This window comes from Thunnus thynnus, chromosome 3, assembly GCF_963924715.1.
Source record: "Thunnus thynnus chromosome 3, fThuThy2.1, whole genome shotgun sequence".
NCBI classification, from domain to species: Eukaryota; Metazoa; Chordata; class Actinopteri; order Scombriformes; family Scombridae; genus Thunnus; species Thunnus thynnus.
In genome coordinates, this window is record NC_089519.1 from 20,496,705 (window position 1) to 20,519,911 (window position 23,207).

Consider the following 23,207-nt stretch of genomic DNA (forward strand, 5'->3'; position numbering starts at 1 on the left):
ATTGGTCAATATAGCTTTTATTTCAGCAAATCATACATACACTGTAAAAAATGCATCTGTATCATAACCTTTAAACACTATCAGAGCTGTGATGACAGTGTGTTATTGGTTGAGAGTGGCTACAGTGTCTGAGGTCATCAAAAATGATTTGCAAGTCATCACACTCATGAAACAGCACACTTTAAGACTGAAATATCTCCAGTTCGTAAAGTGGAGTGAAATTCCATGTTAAAAGGGATGAGGGAGAGCAAAAAAACAAAACAAAAAAAAAAACTATTGGACAGTTAGATGGCACTTTTCAGGTCTTAACATGGAATTTCAAGAGATGTTTGATTCAAAATGAAGCCCAACAGCAGATTAATAATTCAAAATTAACATAGGGAGTACAGCTGGTCCCAGAGCTGCATAAACAGTCACAGGACTCACCAAGAATACACAAATCTGGGATCAGATTTCAACTGCAACAGATATACACTATAAGTAGTTAGAGCAGATCAGGTACAAATTAAGCTTCTGAAACAAAATATAAGTAAACACTGAAAGATGATAATCTTTTCTCATATAAAGCTGTCTAAACCAAAGCTTTCTCTAGCCAGTGTACTAATATATAAAACATTTTCAAATCCAGCAGAGTCTAAGTGTTTTGTTTTTTTATATGCCTTAACTATCTCTGTGCTTCTCTACATTCTAGCTATCCTATGTAACAAATCAAATATCTGAAATATGGCCTATGTAACATCATCGTAAGAGAGACCCAAAACACAAGCCATACCGAAACCAAATAGTATCTGAGCTTGACAGCAAAGCCACTCATATTCAGTGTAATGACGAGCTTAAGTCAGGTTTAGTCCAGTAAGCATGCTTCTCCCACTATTACCACCATCTGTCATTACCAGTAAAAGGCACACCTTCACCTTTATCCCCCTACCAGACGTTTGCATGGCTCTGCGGTTTTATTACTGTGCAAGAGATTTGTTCCGTTATACCGTGTGCTCAAATAAGCCCAAGACTCAAATCTGAAAATTTACATCAATGCCACGTTTTTCTTCTGAACTGTGATGAGGTTGTCTGACGTATTAAAGATGAGTAAACATTTTTTTTTTATCCCACAGGTTTGTGGCTTGAGCTGTTCATAGCTATGTAAGTGTAGTTTCATCTGTACACGCTTGAGGGAATTTTTCAACCTCATGCTCTGTTATATTTTGAGTTCCACAAAGGTTTAGCCTCTGGTTCTACAGAGTGAAACAACATCACGCAGTGTTAGACATGCTACAACAAATCTGTTTCATCTCCTGTATTCATCCAACAATGGATTAGAAAAATAGATAATCATTTTTTCGCCCCAACACCACTGGCTTTTTTTTCTCTCCAAGCAGTAATTTGTCTTTCCTTGTTGCTGAGCCTTTTAGATGATTTGACTTGATTTGTGTCTCAGTGAAAAACAGCTAGCATGTCGGTTTTGATTGTTATCCAACTCACACTGTGTTTTAGCCTTAATTCTCCTAATGAAGCATGTCTAACTCTTATCTTGTTTTTCCACACAGTTACAGTTACAGTTACAAATCAAGATCAAAAGAAACCTAAAGAGTGCAATATTCTCTTATCTACATCATCAACATCCCACCTATACACAGGAACATTTGATAAGGAGTAAAAGGGTGGGGGGGGTGGGAGGGGGAAGAGGGAGAAATCTCTTTAACATTGCGCCTCAGGCATCAGCACAATCAGGCATCAGAGTGCTGCAGAAGGACAGGACACACTAGAAGACATGGACTGTCCAATGAAGGGAGAGGTCTTTGCACATGTGGCCAAATCCAAAGCACTGGATTGGTTGTCGATTAGTCCTTGTCATATTCTCTGGTTGGCTGACATACAAGTGAACAAGAGCCATTAACCAATCATATTTTATACTTAGACAGGAAGAGAAATCAAAAACGTTTGCCAGGAATATTGTTTTTGTTTTGTTTTTTTGTTGTTTTTTTTTTTTTTTTTTTACTTATGAACAAACAATACACAGAGAGTAGTCCATAGGCTGTTAGTACGAGTAAGTATCTGCCTGGGGAGTCACCTAGAAACGTGCAGTTTGACCAAACAAACAGTTTTCTCTTTTTTTGTTTTCTTTTTTAAAATTACGACAGATATTCATCGTTGTCGTCATCGTCGTCCTCATCCTCATCGTCCTCGTCGTCCATTCCAGCCTGGTCGTTGAGGACAAAGGAGTCTTCATCGTCATCAGTGAACATCGAGTCTCCGCTGCCGAGGTCTCCAGAAGACTCCAAAATCACGCCTAGAAACAGAGAATAATCCAAAACAAACTTTTAAAGGAATAGTTTGGTCTTTTTGGGAAATATTATTTGCGTTCTTGCCAAGAATTAGATGAAAACTTCGACCACTTTTATGTATGTGCAGTAAATATAAAGCTTCATCCAGTGGCTTATTAGCTTAGTTTAGCAGAAAGACTGAAAGATTTGCATGCTAAACTAAAGCTAGCATGTCTCTGCCTGGCTTTCTGTTTTGACCACAAGACTCCAGAAATTTACTGCACCTGCCCAAAAAATAGTCTAGCACATAACCCCCCAAATAACCACAACTTGTTGTTTTTACACTTCCGCTTTTGTACGGCTAAAACCAACAAGAAAACTTTGTTAATTAGCAAGCTTTAGAGGTGCTGGTAGGCAGATTTTATTAACTTGACAAAGCTGTTTCCTGCTGGTTCCAGTCTTTATGCTAAGCTAAGCTAACTAGCTGCTGGCGGTAGCTTCATATTGTATGGAAAGATATGAGAGTGGAATCCATCCTCTCATCTAACTTTCTGCAAGACAGCATATTTAACAAAATATAAACATATTCTTTTAATAGTTTTACAATACAACTACTTTGTGATAAGTGATAGATTTCATGGAATATAATAAATATAAAAAAAGAAAATCTTGCGTTGACACTAATATCTATGAATGATTGTGTCTCTTTGTTCTCTTAAACAAGCACAGAAACCTGACACTCCTCTGAGTTTTGCCTACCACAGTCTGCAGGACCATGGGTGCGTGAGCCAGCCACCTCGTTGCCATAGCGATCCACACACCAGCACTGGCCGCTGCTGCTGTGACACTGGTGGGACCTGTAGTAACCTTCCTCATCACAGGATGGCAGGTACTGGCCTATATATACAAGCCAAAACACACAGATGAACACAATAAGTCACAGTTTGTGTATGTGAGTGTGTGCGTGTGTGTGTGTGTGTGTGTGCGTGTGTGCGTGTGTGTGTCTCTCACCAAGCAGCTTCTTTCCCGCTTGCTTTTTGTTGATACTGGACAGCTCTGCTTTACAAGGGGAATCTGAAAAGGAGCGACAGGGGACTCTGGTAACAAACTGCAGAAGTCTGCTTTTCTGGGAATATGTCTGTTTGTGTGAACTTTTCCTCCTTTGTGTACTTTTTGCTTTGGTCATGATGTTTGTTATCCAGCTGTCTCTACTTTTATAAGAGCAGCTCCAGTGACTCATCAGTAAATACTGTATCTTAATGACCAAAAAATGAATTTTCATCCTTGGTCTCATACAACGGATGCAATTCAATGTATTGTACTGAACTGTATTGTGTTGCATTTTAGTACAGCACAGTTTATACAGTGCAGTGTTCTGCACATGTCAAGGAACAATATGTTATTCTGACTGGCTAGAAAGCATCCATTATTTCTATGTCTGTAGAGGTTAATTTGTAATTTAAAGAAGAAATTCTGATTCAATGTAACTTGGGTTTCATTTTGGTCATTCTTATGTAACATTGTACTAAGTTTGAAGAGGCAACAGACATGAGCAGTTAAGGGGATGTATCATGCACATTTCCAGGTTTATATTTATAATCTCGTATATCTTTGCATTATTTACAGTTGAAAAAAAACCAAACTCCTTACTTATCTTATACTTATCCTTTATTCACCTCAAATTTTGGACCTTTGACCATGTTTAACATCTGACATCATAACAGTATAAAAATAACAGAAAATCACACAAACTATGTTGTGTCCCCTTTAACAAGCCAACAGTTTAGCCAGATTATCTAGACCAGTTTATTTGGAGATAAAACCTGAAAATGCACCCAAAATGTTGGTCATAATCCTTAATTTCCAGGAAAACTAAGCATGTGCACAACTATGAAAAGTAGGTCAAAGTTGAACCAGGAATAGACCCTTTTCATAGCAGACATTTTGAGTTGTCAAAGCAGGGAAGCACAGGTGTAAATAATAACAGTAAGGATGGCTCCATCCCATTATTTGTCCCAGTAAGCCATGTCAGTGAGTGAGCATGCACAATACCAGAGCACTGAAACTGGCTCACCTAAATGGGATAGAAGCATCATTAATGTTATTAATTCCACTTGTGTTTTTCCTGCTTTAGAGTCAAAATGTCTGCTGTGAAAAGGGTAAAACCTGTCTGATCGCCCGACTTATTGTATTTCCTGCCCCGTATGTGAACTCATTATTATGTAAGAATGATAGTCAAAACTACAAAAAAAGACCAATTCGTTGTATGAAATTTGAATTTTCCTTTCAATGTCACCATATATACCACAAGATTTAGACTAAAGCTGAATAGTGTCTGCATTTGTGTGTGAGAGCATACAAACACCGTACCTGTGTACCTCTGGAAACATGTGCACCACTCCGAGCTGGTTATAACTTTGTCGGCATGCGTATCACAGGATTTGAAGAACGCATCAGAGCACGGCTCGTTCCTGTCCACATAGAGGCTCTTGATCTCCGACTGGTCGAGCTGGAGGTCAAAGTTTGTGTCCAGGCGAGAGAACATCCATCCCAGAGGATCCTTACATATAGGCGACGCTCCAACTTCAAACTCTGGGGAAGAAAGTCAGAGAGGAGAGAGGATAGATGGTACTATGACATGTAGCCAGGTGTCTCAGTGTAACAGTGATTGTAGTGATGTATGACAAATGTTGTTCACATTCTTAATGCCACGACTCACTGTTCTTCTCTGGCTTCTGGATCTTGACTCTCTTATGGTTGCCATTCTCGTGCAGCGCTCTGAACCAGTCTCTCAGACGGCTCACTACCTCCTTCAGGTCTGACTCGCTGCACACTGGGGAACAATAACACTAATGATTAATGATGTGTTGCTTTATTGTCCAACTCCCGGGAGAATGGCTTCAGATTATCAATGAGGAGTCTGGACATGGGCTAGTATACCATTATGATAATTCATTATCATAGAGAATTTACTGATTCTGTTGATATGTATCTTTGCTTGCAGTGTGCAGTCGTGTGTGTGTGTGTGTGTGTGTGTGTGCGGGGTTGTGTACCTTTCTTCTCTGCAGAGCTCTCTTCAGACTGAGAGGGGCAGGGACACATGCCAGGACACTTCACAGCGATCTTCTTTCCTGTGATGCATGCCTGGTAGTCTAACTTACACTGAGCAAGACAGACAGAGACAGAGGGGATGAGACAGAAGAGGAAATGAAATCAATTTGGAGATGTGTGTCCCATCATAAGGAAATGAAAAAAATGTCACTCCTCTCCTGAGAAGTTTCTATCATGGGTGAGAGATGAAGTGAGCATGTGTGGTTACCTTGGTGGAGTAGGTGTGGCCGTCAGTTCCACAAACAGGAGAGGGGTGAACCACAGGGCAGGGTTTGCATTTTGACCCTGGACTCTGGTACAAATTGGCATCTTTAAAACTAGAGATTTGAAACATGAACACACTAAACATCTTACTGATGTATCATCTGACACTCATCACAATGTTTCTCCTCCCTGCTTCATTCAAAAGTAATGTTTTCTAAGCATTTTGCATCTGCGATGTAATGTCTTGTTCTTACAGCAATTTCAGAAATGAGACAAGGATTTAGGATTTATGTGCGATTATTTTCTGATTTGATAGCGCTGCGTTGTGGTAATTGTGTTGCTGCTAAGAATGGGAAATGAGGTCAGTATGGCGTTACTGTCCTCTGTCCAGTCTGCAGTGTCCCAGACAGAAACACACATACACACACACACACACATACAAAGCCCATTCATATCACTTGGCAGGACTTTGCGTCCGTTGTAAAGCGGTGCCAGTGCTGGGGTAATTGGACTAAACAGTAATGTCACACAACAGTCATAAGAGAGCTGAGCAACCAGTAGAAAAGCTGGAAAAACAGAAAAACAGCCTCCCCTCTGGTGTTGTTCTTTATCATGCTGAATGAATAAGTGAACGGGAAAAAAGGCAGGGAAGAGAGAAGAGATGGAAAGTAATAAAGAGATTTGATTTGCTCCTAATCCACTGTCATTCGTGTTTCATTTGTGGCTTTCTCGTGGAAATATCTGAATGTAAACTTGAGGGCCGGCGTTGAAACACGGGCCTGTTTAAAAGAGCGTGTGTGCATGTGCGTGTGTTCCTCACCTAACTCTCCTCTGGCTGACACAAGTGGCAGTCTGATAATCCTCAGCCACGCACACCTTGTGGCGACTGCATTTGATCTTCTGACAAGGGTCTTTGGCAGGATCAAGGACTGAAAACACACAGAAAAGAGAAACAGAATGAGAACTCTTTCAAGTGTGTACATGAGTACTCTGTGTGTGTGTGTGTGTGTGACCAAAACGCAGCCTCTCCATTTAAAGAGCTTCACAGAAAGACTAAGCCCATGAGTGTAAACAAAGAGAGAAAAATCTTCCGAGGTTACTTTTTCCTTTTGTTCTTTCAAGACCCAGATCAATGATTCCAGGTTGAAGCATGTACTTCCTTTCATTTTTACAGATCCAAACTACGTGGATTGAGTGGTTGATTGTGTGTTTAATTGAATGATTGTGTCTCTATTTACAGTATACTGGTAACGTCTCTCTCACTAAACTCAAAGCCATAATACTGTTAAGTATCCTCACAGCTAAAAACAGATGGAACTAGTTGCAGAGGCCACTTCTGACCTTACATCAGCCTGCACTGAGTGTCGCTCTCATGTGTGCACTCTCAGAGATCCTCGAACTGATCTGGTATCAGATCTCACAGCTGAGCGTCATGTCTGGCTTTTAAGGTGAGAGCCGATTTTAGATCTGACTCTTAGGCTGAGGGTGCGATCTTTGTTAGGCACAACAGGCTAGCTGTGTCTGACCGCCCGTCAGCCTTCAGCGTGGCATCTATGCACAGGATTTAAGCCTCTCAGCTGATCTCAGAACAGTTTGTGAATGACCTCTGCTCTAAAGAACCTTACTGTAATCCCTGAGCTGAGCAGATTATCCTCCCTCTATCCTCCAACGCACTATCTAATGCTATTGTTTCCCTGACGTGTGTGTGTGTGTGTATGTGTGTGAGTTTGTTTGAGGATACAGTGATAAGTGAGAGTGTGTGTGCCTGGATGTGTGTATGAGCTTATCACTGTCTGTAATACAATGAGGAAACGAAGATGATTGAGGAATTTAAAAAAATCACTCTGTTTTCGATGTTATCTACATAAATCAGCTGGTCGGTGTAGTGAAAAGAATTGGGGATAGCTATGAAAGAACACACACACTGAGAAGTCTGTCAGATGAAAGATTTCAGAAAAAAAATGTCCACTATGGTGGTTCCTCGAGAGCAGCTCCCGTGGCTTCCTATCAGAGCTTTTCTAGCCAGATAGCATAACTAAGGATAAGACATGAGATGTTAACTGCAGATAAACTTTGATATTATTATTGTTTATAGAAACATCTTGTACAGTCTCTAAATTCCAGGGAACAGACAAAATTTAAGTGAGACGCATGATAGTTTAGGGTTAAGTTCTTTGTCCCATTCATTTGTCAGTCTGTTAGGTATCAAGATATTTCTAAAACTACTTAACATATTTCAATGATATTTGGTGCAAAATTAGTTTGTGTACAAAGGAACACATTTATTTTTGGAGAGGACAGTATGACCATGTGTCCACCTGTAAAGCAGTTTACTTTTTGCTCATAACTGTATGTTCCCATAATCGGTCACCAAAGTATTGTGGACATAGCTTATTTGACATAAACTGCCATAACTCTTTATCACATTGTGCAACTGCAACTGAATGTAGAGGTCATGCACATACTGACTATGAGCAGAATCTGATGGCATTTTACTCATTACAGAAACATAAAAATTTAAAAGCACAGAACTCAGTGGCCACCATCAGCAATATTGTCTATCGCTGTGTGTTTTTTAATGGAGACACAGATGCACATGGATATTCTAAATATTTTCTGTTATTAGAATAACTAATTTAAGGATTTGTGTGGCTTTGGAGGAGGTACAGTGATTTCCAGTTCTTTTGTTTTTATCTCCACACACTACAACCTCTCCAGGCCTGACCTTCTCTCACTCATACCCACCTTGATCGAAGGGCTTGGATGGAGTCCATGTTCGAGGCTCCTGAAACAAGGTTAACCAAAAAGAAAAAAAAAAGATGAAATATTCTTCAAACGACATCGAGAGTAAACAATACATGACAGGTTCAAGGCCATTAAACAGTCATACAAACCTCCACTTCCTTTAGGAGAAAGCATTATAGAGACAGAGAATAAAATTACATTTTCGTTAGGTTTTTCTTTTTTGAGTGGAAACTTTGCATTACCAAATAAATGGATGAAAATCTGGGAAACACACACCATCAATTACAAACACAAAGAGCATGCTTTTATTTAGTCAGGATAATGTTGATGTTATGACAGTAGTTTTACGTAGTTATGTGCATGAGAAGGGGCTCACATCTCTTTGTGTGTCCATTTGCTGCTTATCAAACTTCCTTATGTTGAAAGCTCCACTATAAGTGGCTGAGACAAATTCCACTCAAACCTACCTCTAACAAAATTATCTAAAATGATTTCATTATTATTTGTTGATAAATTAATACATGGAAACATGTCTTACACCGTTTGTGCTGAACTTGCACAGCTTTTGCTGACCTACTGTTGAACTTTCATGTGACATGCAAACAATCACCTTGGTAATAGACAAACTGGTATAGAGCCTGAGGTCCAAGAAGAAGCTGTGGTTTCCTGCACCTCCCTGACACCCTTATATGCTTAACCTCGACTGTTAAGGGATTGGAAAATGTAGAAATATCTTAAGTACCAGAGTTCCATGTATTGTCTTGTAATTGACAAACAAAGATGTATCATTGTATTATTGCAACTCAAGCTAATGTTAGCCAATAACTTGATGTTCTGGCAGATGACAACAGATCAGTTTTGAAATGTAGGAAGTTAGAGATGGGTTAGGACATGTTGGAGGAGACAGAGTGGCAAAATGATTAATATGTGCAGGTCTGGATATAGCTGGTGCTAGGGGACTTGTGATCGACTTATGGAAAAGTTGCCCTGAATGTGCACGAGCAGGAGGGTTTAAAAAGACAGAAACTCATCCGTGTCACTTCATCACAGACACTTCACCCACTCACTTCAGTGCAGATGTCGCAGGACCTCTCTCATGCAGATCTATTTTAGGTCCCAGTTCATTTTTCACAGATTAGGAAGAGAGACTAAAACATCGTGGCCCTGCCACAGACAGCACGAGCACGTTCTTTCAGAGGTTTGTTAGTCCTGGCTCAGGGGATAAGCGAGGTGTCTCATTTGGTAGGAAGGGCCCTCCAAGGAGAGGCTATGGCGAAACAGGGATACCTCAGTGAGCAGCAGTTGGAACCCATACAATGGTCACTATATGTACCTGGTGAATACATGATTTGTAGAGGTGAGTGCACCATAGTGAGATGGCATGGCCCAAATCACTAAAAACCTGCACGGCTCCCTGATTGAGCCTTTATAAGTCTACCTCAAGATAACATCATATGGGGAGAGAGGCATATTGACTTGCAGGAAATACAGAGAATAATTTAGATCAATGTGGGTATGTTTTTCCTGCACGTTGCAATATGCAATTCTCCCTCACGCTTCTTGCTTGGCACTTTACATAGTAAAATTGCAGCTGCCTCCACGGGGAAAAAACAAATACAAAACAAAGTCAAGAAAATGTTTGAACCCCCCCCCCCCAAAAAAACCAAAAAACTTCAAATAACGGTGAAACCATCTTTTAAGCAATTTGGCTGATCTCAAAGTCATGTCAAAGATCACTGAAAACAAGAGAAATTTGAGTAATTTGAGCCTCTCCACACTGCTGCATGTCTGTCTGACTTTGCAAACATATCTTGTTATTCCCTTGCCTAGTAATGGTTATCATGCAGTTTTGTGGTTAGGTGCAATATCCTTTCAGTTACAAACACACACACTCAGGGCGGTACAGCCCATAGGAGTGAGTGTGACTTGGCACAAAAGGTTTTAGACGCAATCACCTGCTGAGCACTGACTGCAAGACTTGAGTTTGATTAATTTTTAAGATTCAGGACTCCTTCACCTCTAGATTGCCTGTCCCACCACACCAAACTCCTCAGACGACCAGGAAACTAACCTTCACCTTTCGCAGATGGATCAATGCTGACCTTGTTGTATATGAAACTTGGTGAATACTCATTTTGAACCTTTTCTATTGAAGTTGACCTGATATTTAGTGATTTCATGTCTTGTTATTTCATTTTATTGCATGTGTTATGTTTTTACATTATCTTATTGCCCATGAGCATTTATCCCTCCTGACATTGTGGATTGCAGATGCTGAGTATATACTCAGAGCGTAGCTGCTCTTTTACTTCATATTTAGCCCTTCTGATGTTTAACTGTTTTATTTTTTTGATGTGAAAGAGCCGTCCTCACAACAAGGGAAATTTATTTCTTGAGACTCGTCTTAAGAAAGTTGGCCGATTGATTATGTAATTCTTGGTAGGATGGGTGCTGTCTTGACTGAGAAGCTGACCTGATGTGTGACCACAGTCATGTCGGTAGTAGCTGTGAAGGGGCCGGCCAGGCCAGGCGGTAGACTAAATGAGGTTATCCCCGTGTGGTTGCGGAGTCCTCTGCTCTTGATGTGTGCAGTCTTTCACCCCGACCAGCACCACCACTGACTTCCCTCAGGGCTTTGAGAGTGCCTTGGCCAAGAGAAGGTGTCGAAAACTCCACTATAAGTGGCCGAGACAAACTCCACTCAAACCTACCTCTAACAAAATTATCTAAAATGATTTAATTATAATTGGTGATAAATTAATACATGGAAACATGTCTTATACTGTTTGTGCTGAACTACTGTTGAACTTTCATGCGAGGTGCAAACAATCACCTTGGTAATAGACAAACCGGAAGAGACCCTGAGGTCCAAGAAGAAGATGTGGTTTTCTGCACCTTGCTGACACCCCTATATGCTTTACCTCAACCACTAAGGGGTTGGAAAATGTAGAAGTATCTTAAATACCAGAGTTCCATGTATTGTGAAGTGTCATTTTATTGTGCCATGCAAGCAAAGGTTAGCCAATAACTTGATGATGGTGGATGACCATAGATTGGTTTTGAAATGTAGGAAGTCAGAGATGTATTGATAGAAAAGTGAAGGTCGGGGTGGCCCAGGGAAGGTCTGGTCTCTGAGTTCTGGTCTCTGGTCCTTTTTGCCTTTTTGCCTTTTTGCCTTTTTTGTCTTTTTGACTCCTTTAAATCCCAGACAGGGTTTTTCTCCTTTTTAACTTTTGTATTCAAGTTTTTGTATTTTACATTTTAGATTGACCCTTTTTGTGATACTCATTTTTGTAAAAACCTAATAAAACTGGTTTGTATTTTTATACACTCCAACCAAAGTTCCTGGCTTGTGCTCATCTCTGAGGTCTTCTGGTTAGCTCCTTAAGCTAAGAAGACACCCCCTGAAATATAGCTGACAGGAGATCTAAATTGATTTATGTTGAAAATTTATAATGGAAATTGCTATGGATAAACATGCAATATTTATTAACAGTTTTGGACAGGTTTAGATCTGTTGATTGAAATTAACCTGATGCATCTGTGATAGAGGTATAATTTCAGTGTAGAATCTATTATATAAATAACTACAGATGTGAAAGTGTGCTTTTCAGGTTTTGGATTCGGTTATGAAAATGCAATTTGAAGTGGATTTCAATTACTGACATGAAAGGCTTTTAAAAAATCTAGTTAAGGAAAGGCATGAGACTTCTGGTGAGCCAAAGCTATCTTTAAAGTCATGTTTCTGTTTACAAGTAACCTTTTAAATCTAACTTATGATCAACCAGAAAAATCTGCATTGCATCTTACAGTTGAAATACATAATTATGCATTTTGGAACCTAATTTACTCTTAGATGCATGTTATTCATTCTAATAAAACTTTAATTTTTAACTACTTCATTAACACTTACCAAACCTTCCTAGATGTAGTCAAGTGATTCAGTTCATTATGTGTTCACTTAGTCATAATAAAGAAAGAATATTACTAGAGGTGAGTGATTTGCCTGCTTTTCATAGAAGGACAAAAAGGTGACACACTCAGCTGGGTGCTGGCTTATGATGCAAATGTGAAATGTGTGTGTAAGAGTGTCTTTTTAGTCAGCCAGACAGTGTTCAGAGATCTTACTATCTGGTCTTCTCTGTCATTCTGTCACAATAATAACCCGTTCTTGATATTATTGTCATCTGTCATCTTACTGTTTTTTATAAAAATACACACACACAAACACACATGCTTTTTTGCCACTTATAAAGTCACTGAACTGACTTACACTCATTCTCTGGAGACTTAGCCTGACAATAACCATAACCACTACATACCACAACTCTTATCCTAACCTCTGGCACTTTCCTTGTGTGTGTGTGTGTGTCTGTGTGTGTGTGTGTACATGTGTGTGTATGAACAAATACATATGGAGGGAAAAAGAAAAAAAAACTGTTATCAGCATAAATACCAGTGTGGCTGAACAGAGACAGAGAGTGTCATCCATCCATCCAAGCCCCTGTACTGTAAATTTGTACATTCTTATGTTGCGCAAATGTGTGCCAACAGGATGTAGCAAATTGAATTAAAGAGTGGAAGTCAGGATTGTGTCAGTAACTAGGTGCTCTGCTGTTGGTTTTCTTTGGCACGCAGTTGATTTCTTTGGACACAATTACCTCTCACATCAGAAATGGTCAGAGCAGTGCTGAAGCTACAATATGCAATAAATTATTACACAGTGAATGAATTTTTTCTATTTCAGTTTTCAATTTTAGTTTTAGTTTTTTTGTTTTATCTGTTTCCCTATTTAAAATAAAAATAATTAATTCATCATCAGACATAATTTCACTATGTAGTATAAGAAAAAAAAACAATCAAAAAAACAACAGCAGCACAGCAGAATTATGTATAAAACATGATCCCAAAAAGAGAGACAATAGTGTTATATGAATTGCAAGTGAAGGAGTGGAATTGCAGCATACGCACATCACACGTAGGTAGAAGGCTATTGGAAAACAGCACTGATGAAAAGGGTAACACCTGCACCATCATTGTCATATTTCTGTTAAGACAAAATCTTTCCATGAAGTTTTCATTAAGTTTTCTATGGCGTTTTCAAAATCAGATTTTGTCAAATTGGAGATCTAATTTGTCAAATTGGAGACAGCTGCAGAAGAAGCAGCTGTATTGGAGTAGTAATGGTGACCAAGTTCAACATTTCAGTGCTGGCAGGGCAGGAAATGTGTGTGTGTGTGTGTGTGTGTGTGTGTGTGTGTGTGTGTGTGTGTGTGAAATGTTGGAGTTTGAGAAGGTAAAAGGGTGAGTAGTTGGGGTGACGCGTTGGTCAGTAAATAGCCATTAGTATTTTTGTAAAGACGCAGCACTACTACTTCAAATCATCCAGCTTTTTATACAATCCAGCATACTCAACCTCCCTGTAAGGGCGTAAATCCATTAAATCATATTGTACATTGCAACAGATGTTTTTGTTTGTAGTCTATAAAGTGTTTTAGGGTTCTGGGTAAACAAGTTAGGATCTGCAGTTGGTACTTTGGTACTGGCTAAAATGCTTTGTCACCTTGAGAGGTGGTTGTATATGTTATGCTCTTGCTGTACTTCACTGCAATCTTGAAATTTTAGTCAAAAAGTGTTTATAGTTTATGTTTGAGGGATCACAGAAAATCTCCTGGTTGTTGCTGAGATGTAGTGTCAGTTCCTGTATCGTCACCCAAAACCCCACCCAAATAGACACAATCATTGAGTTAGTGACCTGCATGTCATGACAGTGTTGCCAGTTTATTGCAAATACTAGAAATATATATACAATGCAATGACTGAACTATTATGCCTCCATACATACCAATACTTTACACAGTAAAACCCTCACCTCAACTAACCATACATAACTCTGGATCTGTGTTATTTCTCAAAAAGCTTGATTTTACCTCTCAAAGAGTCTCCCTCTCTCTCTCCGCCTCGCTCTCTCTAAGGTGACAAGGGTCAACTCTTGCTTTGTCGCAGCTCTAATTAATTTCTCCTCGTTATCCTTCATCACTGACCCTTCTGACCCTCTGCACTTCCACTACAGAGTTTTCATCTCTACCTTCCACTCCTATAAAAGGCCATGTTACATTGAGAGAAAATTCAACAGTGGCTCCATCTGTTTCCATTGTGTTTGTCAAAGTGATTCAGAAACATGCACAGTAAGTCCCACATATTTACAGCTTAGCAAAGAAAGAGCCAAGCAGTGAGGTAGTTCTCCTACTTCTTTTCAGGACGGTTCCCTTCTAGTACTGCAGACCATGGAGACTGAATAATGAGACTATTGCATTATGGGAGCCAGGTCCTCTATACCAGTCAAGACAACAAAAGTGCTTGCAGTCTGATTCCTTAATGGAATCAACAGACGCACATAAACGCACACACACACAGAAGTACACCGAAACACGCACATATGCATGTCCACGCACACATACACACAGTTCTCTAAACAAACAAACTTATCACAACACTGACTGTAGTGCCAGAATCTGTCAGCACTACAAAACATCAAATAACTGGATGAATGCACTTCACTGCACACGCAACCAGCCACCCACTTTCCAAAAACCATAGAAAACCCAAAATTCAACAATAGGTCTAATGGCCTCCCGAGTATGCTCTAAAAATAGCAACTTTTCAATTTATCTCTCCATCTCTTTCCACCTCTGTTCCTCTCTCTCCCTCGCAGTTACAACTGTCTTTTCTCCTCTTGTGCACTAATACACACAAACACAACAGTGTGGCTGTTAAGGCTTGTTAGCACACACAACCCAATTTGCTACAGTGCATATTTATTCTGCATGTTTTGGCTGTTGTTTCTGTCAACCACTTTTCTCACCCTTACTTCAGATTTTCACAGATCAGATTTCACTCACGCTAATTGTGCCCTAATGGCTTCCTTCCTTTTCCTCACTCCTTTGCTTCCTTCCCCCCTAACGTCCAACAGGAGAAATATGTGCATGTTTTCACTGTACTGGCTCTGCTTGTCTTGCTCAAGCTTGTCGCATGCATGCACGCACAAACAAACACAAATCCACACTGAGGTGCTTTGAAGTGGAAAAGGCCTCAAGCTCTGTACCTTCTCTACATCATTCACCCTCCACAACACAAACAACAGGACAGACACGCACAGTAAAAAAAAAAAAAATGCACAGAGGAGGGGAGAGAGGAGAGGAGAAGAGAAGAGAAGGGAGGTGAGGAGAGAAAGGTGTAATCTGATCTAATCAGGCCAGCCTAAACGAGATGTCATTTGTTCATATATCATACAATTAGGCGTCACGCTCTTCATCACACATCCTCCATTGTGTTTTTCCTTTAATTGTTCCTCCACTGCTTATCTCTTTACTCTGTGCCAATGCTGTAAGATAGCCAAGGTCCAGCAAGCGGAGCAGAATGTCTAAAAAAACTGAGATGGCACCAGTGCAACACAGAGAGCCTCAGGCCTCTCCAGCCGTCCTAACAGGACTTACAGTAAATCAGTGGCCAAGATCCTATCTAGCGCACTTAACAGGAGACCCACTTATGGCTCTTGCTGAAAGATGAAAGTGACAGTACATGCCTAAAATGCAAAATTTAAATCACAGTAAAGAAGAGTTTGGCATAGAGTTGCAGCAGTTCTGACAGAGAGAGAGAAAAAAGTATACTTAAATATACTGTGCTTAATTGATTTCAGGATTAAGATAACACTATCAGCTTTAAGTGCAAACTGACATTCCCAGACTCCTGTATAAACTACCGACAGGATAAATAATCGCATTATAGGTTGGTTATCTTAAGCAACAGGATTGGCTTGTACCAGTTATTCATAAACCCATTACTACATTTGTGTGTAGTTCTTTGTAGCTACTGGCAAGTTTCAAACTAATGATTTAATAAATTGTGTTGTACCGTTAAAGCGTATGGAATGTCTCAATTAGTAAAGACTTCGGTAATGTGTAAACAGTTTGCTAGGAAGGAGCTATCTTTTGTATTATGTAAACAGGAAGTTACTGTACCATCACAAGCTATCACATGACTTCCGAAACAGTTTTAAGAGCCCAAACAATGTATTAAACTTAACTGCTGATACTTTGTAAATGTAGGTATGACTTTTATTTATATATGCATACATTGATATGTGTGTTGGAGGGTTAAGTTAGGAGCATACAGTTCACAGTGAGAGGTAAATAAATTATGCTATGCAAACATTATTGGCATACATCTTGCACAAGCACTGTTTTGTTTTTGCAAAATGTGAAATAAAATTTAAAAACTTCCCAGTCAACACCAGGCAGTTAGGCAGTTAGTAGGAGTAAGTAAAACCTATCTCTACCTACAGGAAGAACGAGTTTGTATGGTGCTACTTGTTTTAGTGTTAGTGTTATAACTAGGCTAACTTTGAAATTATGAAGAGCTCGACCAACCAGCTCCAGTTCATTTAATAGTTGGGTTTTCAGGATGTAATCCTGCAGGTGTAATCTTTCCACTTCCTGAGAAAAAAATGACATAAAGGCTATGTATAGTACAGTTTGCATGATCTATGTGCTCACAGACTGTACGGTATGTGTCATGACAATCTGTGGCAGTTTTCCTGTGCTAACTGGCCCCTCGAGCTGTAACCTTAAACACGGCTTATACAGTACGTGACAATGCTGTGACAGTATTGGGATACATGTGTTCCATTATGCATTGTGCAGCTGATGACTATATCAATCACTACATCACCTCTACTACAGTGCATCTAGATAACAAATACATTAGAATAGAAATAGACTAATGCATGAATGAATATGGTTGCAGAAGCATTGTCCACCTTGTATTCATCCTTACTCTTTTTTTAAAACAGCTATATCGTGAACACAATCATAGGCTCAACTTCATTCCTGCATGTGTATGCAAATATTGCATTCTAGTGTAGAATATCTATTGATACTGTAATTGTACAAAGCCATGTGTTAAAACACAAATACCAATCACCTATAAGGACAAATATGTTCCTTAGAGTTAAAAAAAAGGTATAATTAGCCTACACAGGATTTAATTGATAGGCTTATGTTTGTGCAGGGGTTATGACCTCTGTATACCACAAGAAGCTTTTGGGTGATACAAGCAGGGCTGCAACTAATGATTATTTTCATTACCGAGTAATCTGTTCATCATTTTCTCTGTTAATTGATTAGTGTCAGAAAATGGTGAAAAATGTCGACAACTGTTTCGCAAAACCCAAGGAGGAACCTTCACATTTTTAGTTTTGTTCACAACCCAAAGATATCTAGTTTACTATCATAGAATACGACTAAAGAAACCAGAAAATATCCACATATGAGAAGCTGGAATCATTTCTTAAAAAAAGACTCAAAATGATTAATCAGTTATCCAAATAGTTGGCAATTAATTTAATAGTTGACAACTAATCAACTAATCATTGCAGTTCTAGTATAGTTGGCTACAAAGATGAGTAAGTTTGCAAAACTGTCACTCGTCTTTGGTTATTAAGTTGAATACCGTTATATTGTGTACTGATAAATTCCACTGTGAAAGAATACAAAAACACAAAGATACCCACAATCTGGCACACAGCAAAAACAGAAAACAGGAAATGAAAGACGCGCACAGCTATACGGAGCGCATAATGTCTTTGTGCACCACCACCTCTGTCTCTAATGCCTGTGCCGCTTGGGCTTCAAGGTTAAAACACAGACAAAAATGTACACAGAGCCTTCAGCTCATCGCCAATCATTCCACTCTCATGACCCTGTCCCTCCTTACTATCTGTCTATCTTTCTATCTGTCTATCTATCTATCTATTCATTTCTGCTCTGAATAGGTTAAGTGTCCTCTCATATGCCATCGAGGGTATTTTTAGACCTCTCTTTGTATTAACAGTCATCAAGCTCTCTCAACTCTCTCTCTGTCTCTCTCTCTCTCTCTCACACACACACACACACACACACACACACACACACACACACACACGCACACACACACACACACACACCATCTTTGTCTCACTATATCTAAAAGAGTACAGCTCATCTTAAATAGCACAGCTCATGGCCAATCACATTTCCTCTCCAGCGTGTGTCCTATTTGCATAATCCAAATCCTGCTCAATAGTTGGACCTAATGTGTATCACATGGGTCCACCTGAGCTAAAAGGTTCACATGTTTATGTCTGACAGGCAGGGGAAGTGAGTGACAGAAAAAGATGACCCCGCAAGTTAAAGAAAACAAACATGAAAACTTGTCTAAAAAAAGACAAGATGAGAAGAATATTGCTCCTGCTTTTGTTTCTCTCTCTGACATCAAACAAATCAAGGGCTTTCACTCAGAAAAAATCCCTCTGCATGTGAGCAGCATGGAGGTAAACCCACTCATTAAAGCTGGTGTGAGTAAAAGGTGTATTATCTCTGGTGCATTATGTTGCTTTTTCAGCTCATCAAAGTATAGCTCCTAAACAAAAGGCCTGTCTCTTGTAATGTATGTGTGTGCACCTGTCTTATTTTGGTGTATCTGTTGCTCTGTGTGTGTGTGTGTGTGTGTGTGTGTGTGTGTGTGTGTGTGTGTGTGTGTGTGTGTGTGTGCGCGCAAGTGCAAGCATGTACAAATCACTTATGGTTGTGTGGACCCATTTACTGCAATCTGTGGTTAGAGGCAAGATATCCTCCTAAGAAATACACTCCACCTGAAATCTATACTGTACTATTGTACTGAAAGAGACAAACTGACTTTCTACATTGAATTTTCTGTAATTTGTGACATTCATTCTCAAATAACAGCAGTGATTTCCACCCTCTATCTACAGCTGTTCTAACTAAACACATTTTAAATCATTGTACAAAGCTAAATTATGTGTAAGGGTCACACAACTGTAACAAACACGCATGTCTTCACATATATTGAAAGGTTGATGTAAAATCATGAATACAGTACTTCCTTCCAGCAACCTGGCAGCTCAGCTACATGATCAGAGGCTGTATGGTATGTGCCATGACAATCAGCAGCAGCATTACTGTGCTAAGTGGCCTTATATAAACATGTCAGGGTAATGGTGGCTGACAGCACCTTGTTGAAGTCTGCCATGTGAAGACACTCACCAGCAGCATAATCAACCAGATCAGTTCAAACACAATCACTGCTACACTGGTTGAAAGAGGGAACCACTGGGAGATGAACACAGAGACACTGTGTAATATTCCTTTAATGTTCCCACAGGGACTTGAAATGTGTGTGTGTTTGAGTTTACAGTTGCTCTACTTCTTTTTATCAATATACTGTTATATTCCCAACTGGGGCTGATTTTATTACAGTAGGGGCCTCACACACAAACAAACACAGACATGAATGTAATGGCTAAAACATAACACTCGGGCTTAAATCTCCACTGGTTTTGTTTGCTACAGTCTTACGGCAGGTGGTCCTTCCTCTAAGCAAGCAGCACATCCAGGCCTCACGGCTGCAGACTCCCTATCTCATACCTGCCCGTAATTAGGCCCCTTTCGGCAACTCAGTGGTGCCTCTCGGACAGCTAGGCGATGTGCGTTTGTGTTTTGCGAAGGCCTCCGCTATCTCTGTTAAGCAGAAGACGGCTATTGCGAAAACACACTCGCAGGCGAGGATCATCTGTCTCATTGGAGCGGGTGATGAACGTGTGACAGACACCACAACGGGCCCCGTGACGCGTCGTTTGGACACAACGAGAAAACGAGAAGCGCATGATCACAAACCAATGAGGGTGGCTATGGGCAAAAGGGAAATGGGGGTGTGTGTTTGTGTGTGAGGGGGGGTAAATGAGATAATAACATAAGCTGGAAATATTACTTACATCTCTGAATTTATCCCATCTTCCAGCAAGCCACTTATCATCCAAAAAATTGCCGCTGTCGGAGCGAGCGGAGACGTGTCCGAAGGCGACGGCGCACACACACAGCAAGGCGACGCTCAGCATCTGCGGACACACAACAACAAGCGCGGAGAGAGGACATCAGATTCAGGCTTTAGGACACCGCAATCGCGTTGAAAAAACAGAGGCAGTTCAATCCGCATCACATCAGCCATGAATTACTGATCGTCAACACTGAACTGAATGATGCGGAGACGCTTTTTCTCCTACCTTGTCGCATCAGCTGCTCTCCAGACTGTATGTGCTCGCTGCCGTTTTCTGTCACTAGTAATAGCAGCCCCCCCCCCCCCCCTCTCTCTCTCTCACTCTCTCTCTCTGTCTCTCTCTCTCTCTCTCTCTCTCTCTCCGCACCGGCTGTCTGTGCGCAGCAAATCGGGAACGCGCATGGCACCGTGCGCGGACCCTGCGCTCTGTCCCTCTTTTCCTTTTTTCTCTCTCCCTCTCCTCAGTGCGGAGGAAACAGTCATTACGGCTCGCTGTGAGCTGTTATGAGGCCACCGCAAAAGTGTTTTCCAATGAGTTCCTCTTATGAAAAATAAATTTGACAATCTGATAAAAATTAGAAAGTAGATAGGTGCAAATCACAGCAAAAAATACAGAAGCTTGTAAGAATGCTTTATGCCAGATGGCATATGAAAAAAGTATAATATCAATATAGTTCACTCTAAAATATCACTTAGACACTGTAAATTCAAGTGGCAGACAATTATTTCCCAAAAGAGATATGCACTCAGCCTACTGTGTGCATGCACATGTGTGTGTGTGTGTTTCCTTTATGTCTCCCATGTTTCTGCTCTGTTACAGCCATCTCATGGGAGACGCTCAGGCTTGTTTGTACAGTAGTGAGTCCAGAGAGCTTCACTCACATTCCTGGCAGAGGTTAGCTCAGGACTGTAAATTGATGCTACAAGATAACATGGTTTCCATAAGAAATGCACCTAAATGGCCCGCTCTGGATGATTTGTGGCGGTGGGTGGAACCATTCCCTGTGAAGTTGGTCCTTTGTGGGATATGCAGAGCCCGACACATTCTTCCTCGGGGTGGTTGAGGTGTTTTTGCAAAGGTGTTTCAAGTGAGGGAAAATGAGTAGTTGCTGCACTTGTTTTGGGATACATCAGGATACCACAGGGACTAGTCTGCAGCTTTGTAACTACAGTATGTCAAAGTGGCCCAGAGTCATTGGCAAAAAAGGGAATCATACATGAATAAAATTCCAAAAATGTGTTCAGTTCTAGGCAGTTTCCTTCTTTACCACACTTTCATGCCAACCTCCTATTTGAGTTTTCAAAACTTAAATATTTATAAATAATAAATAAATAATATAAATATACCTGTAACTGTTTTTTTTTAAACATCTATAAAACTACCTACCAACATAGAGGGAGGGAGGTCACAAGCTTGTGGCCGACCTAGGTAACAAATTGCAGTTCTTCTTGTTTAACTCTCAGACATGTTCATCATCATGTTCGATGTGTAAAATATCTGAGCCAGCTGTAACAACCTTTCAAACATAAATGTTCATTTGCTTTCAGTAGTCCTAGTGTCCTAAAAAGAACTGAAACAGATTCATTTTTAAATTCAACTTCTGTATTAACATGTTCGTCCTCAAATTTTGACGCAACTTGTTGTCAAATGTAGTTAACAGGTGCAACACCTCAGTTTCATTTCTCAAAAACTATAGTTTTATATACGTCACAGACATAAGATGACAATGGCTTGTTCATAAAGAAGAGAAGGTGTGAAAATATACTGTATGTTATGTAAGTGAGGGTTGTGTGTGTATTGTAAGACCAAATATCACATAAAATGCTGTATTTTGTATTTGATTTCTAAATAGTTCCTTATTTACATGAGTTTGTTGTATTGAGACATTTTTCTCTACTTTTACTTTGATTGATCTAGTTTCTGTTTTACATTACTGTCACGTAAAATAACTGTGAATAGGACTGTTGAAACTGATGTTTGTGTGAGCTGAGTTTATTCAGCTGGCTGTAGAGGATATTTGACTTTATTACTGGGTGTCAGTATGTAAACCCAATTATTAAGACTGTATGTAAGTCTCAATAAGACATTTTTATTCTCTTCTGTCACACTGACACAGTCCCTTAGATCTGATTATCTTGATTTAAAGAAAAATAAAGGATTGTGTCATTCTGGTGATGAACTTGATGAAGTTCTTTACTTTTGACACGAGTTAAATTGTTTGAGTGCATGCAGCCTTTTGCAGGAGCGTTGTGCAGCTCAGTATAAAATGATGTGGTTTCAAAAATGTGCTTACAGCAAGCAACTGAGCAAAACTGGAAAACAAAAACCAACTGACATGTCTTAGTAAGGTGCTGGAGCATAAAAGCCTCCAGAACAGCTTCAGTGCTCTTTCACAAATTTGGTGCTTTGACGAAGATGGTGGAGAAATGCCCAAAATATCCCATGGGTGTTCAGTTGGGTTGAAATCTGGTGACTGTTTATGCCATATCATATGATTCACATCATGTTCATACTTATCAAACCATTCGTTGACCTCTTGTGCCAGCTGTATGGAAGTTTGTGCATTTCTCCACTTATTTATTCAAGTTTTTCCTTTAATTTTTCACATGCTTGTAGTTGAACAAGATAAAGAGATGCGGAAAGGAGGAAGATGAAAAGAGGAGAAACCTTGCAAACACAAAGAGGGTGAGCAAGTTAGACAAATATTATTACAATATTATTCAGAGAGAAGCCTGATGGTCAGCAGGGTCAGGACATCATTATGCACAGTTGCTGTAGAAACCAACCTTGACCTCAGCTTCACATCTTCATCTTCATAAGAGGCTGTGGAAGAGATGAGTGTGCATATATATGTGTGTGTGTGTGTGTGTGTGTGTGTGTGTGTGTGTGTGTGTGTGGGCATGTGGAAAAGATGACAAGGTTCAGATATTTGAAAGTCAAATTAGAACTATGAAGCATGCATGACTGCATCAGAGAGGAACACGAGAGTGTAT

General features: G+C 39.9%; 1 protein-coding gene across 1 annotated transcript; it reads right to left on the reverse strand.

Moving 5' to 3' along the window:
- Positions 1-20,612, reverse strand: spock3 (SPARC (osteonectin), cwcv and kazal like domains proteoglycan 3). Its single transcript, XM_067584694.1, has 11 exons — positions 20,440-20,612; positions 20,152-20,274; positions 8,322-8,361; positions 6,397-6,505; positions 5,581-5,689; positions 5,315-5,423; positions 4,981-5,094; positions 4,632-4,853; positions 3,273-3,335; positions 3,021-3,158; positions 1-2,287 (listed from the first exon to the last, which is right to left on the reverse strand). The coding sequence occupies exons 2-11, from the start codon at positions 20,272-20,274 to the stop codon at positions 2,130-2,132; spliced, it is 1,185 nt and encodes a 394-aa protein (XP_067440795.1). The 5' UTR covers positions 20,440-20,612; the 3' UTR covers positions 1-2,129.
- Positions 20,613-23,207: the final 2,595 nt, after the last annotated feature.

Coding starts and splice junctions, on each gene's coding strand:
- spock3 (XM_067584694.1), bottom strand. CDS start 20,274: ATGCTGAGCGTCGCCTTGCTGTGTGTGTGCGCCGTCGCCTTCGGACAC. Junction 5,424..5,580: donor GCCACACCTACTCCACCAAG/GTAACCACACAT, acceptor TGTCTTGCTCAG/TGTAAGTTAGACTACCAGGC. Junction 3,159..3,272: donor AGCGGGAAAGAAGCTGCTTG/GTGAGAGACACA, acceptor TTGTATATATAG/GCCAGTACCTGCCATCCTGT.